Below are 1915 nucleotides of genomic sequence, written 5' to 3' on the forward strand. Positions count from 1 at the left end.
CGGCAGGGGCATCCAAAAAAAGCTGCAGGCAGCTCCGGCAGGGAGCGGGGTTCGGGTGCTGGGCTGCCAACGCAGGCAGTGGGGCTGAGGGATATCGGGATTTCGGGCAGGACTCGCAGCTCCTCTGCGTCCCAGCACTGAGGGAGCAGCTACGACCCCCGCAGGCCGCAGGAGAGACCCCTCCCCGGGACAGCCCAGCCCGGCTCACCCGTCCGTTTGCTGCAGAGCCGGTCCTTGACGTTGTCGGCCTCGTGGGAGAGGAATTCGATGAGTTCATCCTCGTACTCCTCGGCGATGCTCTCACACTGCAACAGGAGCCGCCCCCGGGTCAGCCGGTGACCGCGCAGGGCCAGGCGATGCCAGGAGCACCCGGGGAAACCCAGAGCCAGGCCCGGTGCGCCCCCAGCCCAGCCTGGGAGCAGCCTCCTCCCCTCCAGCCCCAGGAAGGACCAGGGAAGTGGCTGGGGCGCGCCCCCGGGGCTCGAAGGGCAGCAGCTGCCCAACACAGCGGGTCCTGCACCCAAAACCTCCACCCAGCCCCAACAGCCCCCACGAGGACCCAGTCCCTGCACGCACCGCAAACTTGAGGCTAGAAGCCACGTCTCCATCAATTTTGACCCCGGAGAGGTCCATCTTGGTCCCATCATGGGAGATCACTCGGACGTAGCTCTTACGGTGCGTGGAAGGATCCACTTTTTCCCCATATTCCTTCATCTTCTCGCACACCCGCTCCAGCAGCTCTGTCAGATGTGCCTCTGACCGGGCATAGGGCACCTGCGGCACGAGCGAGAGAGCAGCGGGGTCAGGCCACTGAGCGTGAAAGCGGAACGGGAATGCCGGGCTAGCGCCTTTCCCCAGGAGCCGGGGAGTGCCGAGAAAGGGTCAGATGTCTCCACGGATGCCCTGGGAAGGCAGTGGGGCTGTGCTGGCGATAGGCAGTGGAGGAAGCTGAGGAATGGGAGACGGGGCTCACTCAGCCCGGCTCTGCCGCAGCCTCCACCCCCCGGGAGACGTCTCACCTCCACGACCGACTGGCTGCCGTCAGGGTTGATCCGGAATGAGCCCATCTGGATGGTTTTCCTGGGGTCGACCTGGGCGATCTCCCACTCCAGCTCATCCACCAGCGCCCGGCACGCTGCAGGGGACACAGGCATCAATAGCTCGCAGTGAACAGCACTGCCTGAGCCACACCAGCTCCTGGCACTGACAGTGGGGAGCGGGTCCCCGGGGTGCCCTGTGGCCCTTCAGGAAGGGCTGCCTGTCCCTGAGCAGTAACCCCGGGCAGCGGCCACAGGACAAGTGGGTCACAACGGCCACCCCGGCCCCGCACCACCGTCCCGTCCTGTCCCACCCCAGTGTTGCCGTCCCGTCGCACCTCCACAGTGCAGGTCCTGGCTCCGGCGGGCGCAGGCTGCAGGCAGCAGTGCAGCCAGGGCCATGGCTAGGCCAAGCGCAGGCGGGATGCAGCCCCTCATCCTCATGGCTCCGCTGCAGGGCGACCTGCAGGCACAGGCGGCTCCAGCGCTGGCGTCCCCCGTGTCCCCTCCCAGCTCCATCCTCAGTGGGGCCCCGTCCAGCCCCCCCAGGACCCTCATCCCCTACAGAGCTCCGCTGTCTATAGGGCTTTGTCCACAGCGTCCCCTCAGGCTCCCTCTGAGCTCTCTGCCCCGGACACCACAGGGACCCCTCCCCTATGAGGCTGAGTCCAGTGGCCCCTATAGAGCCCCCTCCCCTGTAGAGTTGAGCCCAGAGCCCCTGTAGAGACCCCTCCCCTTTAAGGTTGAGCCCTGACACCCCTATAGAGCCCCCTCCCCTGTAGGGTCGACCCCAGAGCCCCTATAGAGCCTCTCCCCTCCAGGGTCGAGCCCAGAGCCCCTATAGAGCCCTCTCCCCTCCAGGGTCGAGCCCAGAGCCC

At 66.8% G+C, this 1915-nt stretch overlaps 2 protein-coding genes across 2 annotated transcripts in view; both read right to left on the reverse strand.

The window, feature by feature from the left end:
- Positions 1 to 149: 149 nt before the first annotated feature.
- On the reverse strand, positions 150 to 1481 carry LOC104285460 (protein canopy homolog 2-like). The gene is made up of 4 exons (XM_009883923.1): positions 1376 to 1481; positions 1020 to 1135; positions 577 to 774; positions 150 to 305 (listed from the first exon to the last, which is right to left on the reverse strand). The coding sequence occupies exons 1-4, from the start codon at positions 1479 to 1481 to the stop codon at positions 150 to 152; spliced, it is 576 nt and encodes a 191-aa protein (XP_009882225.1).
- Positions 1482 to 1715: 234 nt separating this feature from the next.
- Positions 1716 to 1915, reverse strand: part of PAN2 (PAN2 poly(A) specific ribonuclease subunit) — an 11282-nt gene continuing 11082 nt past the window's right edge. Inside the window, exon 25 of the mRNA XM_009883924.1 lies at positions 1716 to 1755. Coding sequence (XP_009882226.1) covers positions 1716 to 1755 — 40 coding nt within the window. The remainder of the gene's footprint in view (positions 1756 to 1915) is intronic.

This window comes from Charadrius vociferus, unplaced genomic scaffold (assembly GCF_000708025.1).
Source record: "Charadrius vociferus isolate BGI_N301 unplaced genomic scaffold, ASM70802v2 scaffold3514, whole genome shotgun sequence".
NCBI classification, from domain to species: Eukaryota; Metazoa; Chordata; class Aves; order Charadriiformes; family Charadriidae; genus Charadrius; species Charadrius vociferus.

Excerpts from the sequence above, each read along its gene's own strand:
- LOC104285460 (XM_009883923.1), bottom strand. The coding sequence starts at position 1,481 with ATGAGGATGAGGGGCTGCATCCCGCCTGCGCTTGGCCTAGCCATGGCC. Across the intron at positions 775-1,019 it reads GCAGCCAGTCGGTCGTGGAG|GTGCCCTATGCCCGGTCAGA; the intron begins GTGAGACGTCTC and ends CTCGTGCCGCAG. Across the intron at positions 306-576 it reads CTTCTAGCCTCAAGTTTGCG|TGTGAGAGCATCGCCGAGGA; the intron begins GTGCGTGCAGGG and ends CTCCTGTTGCAG.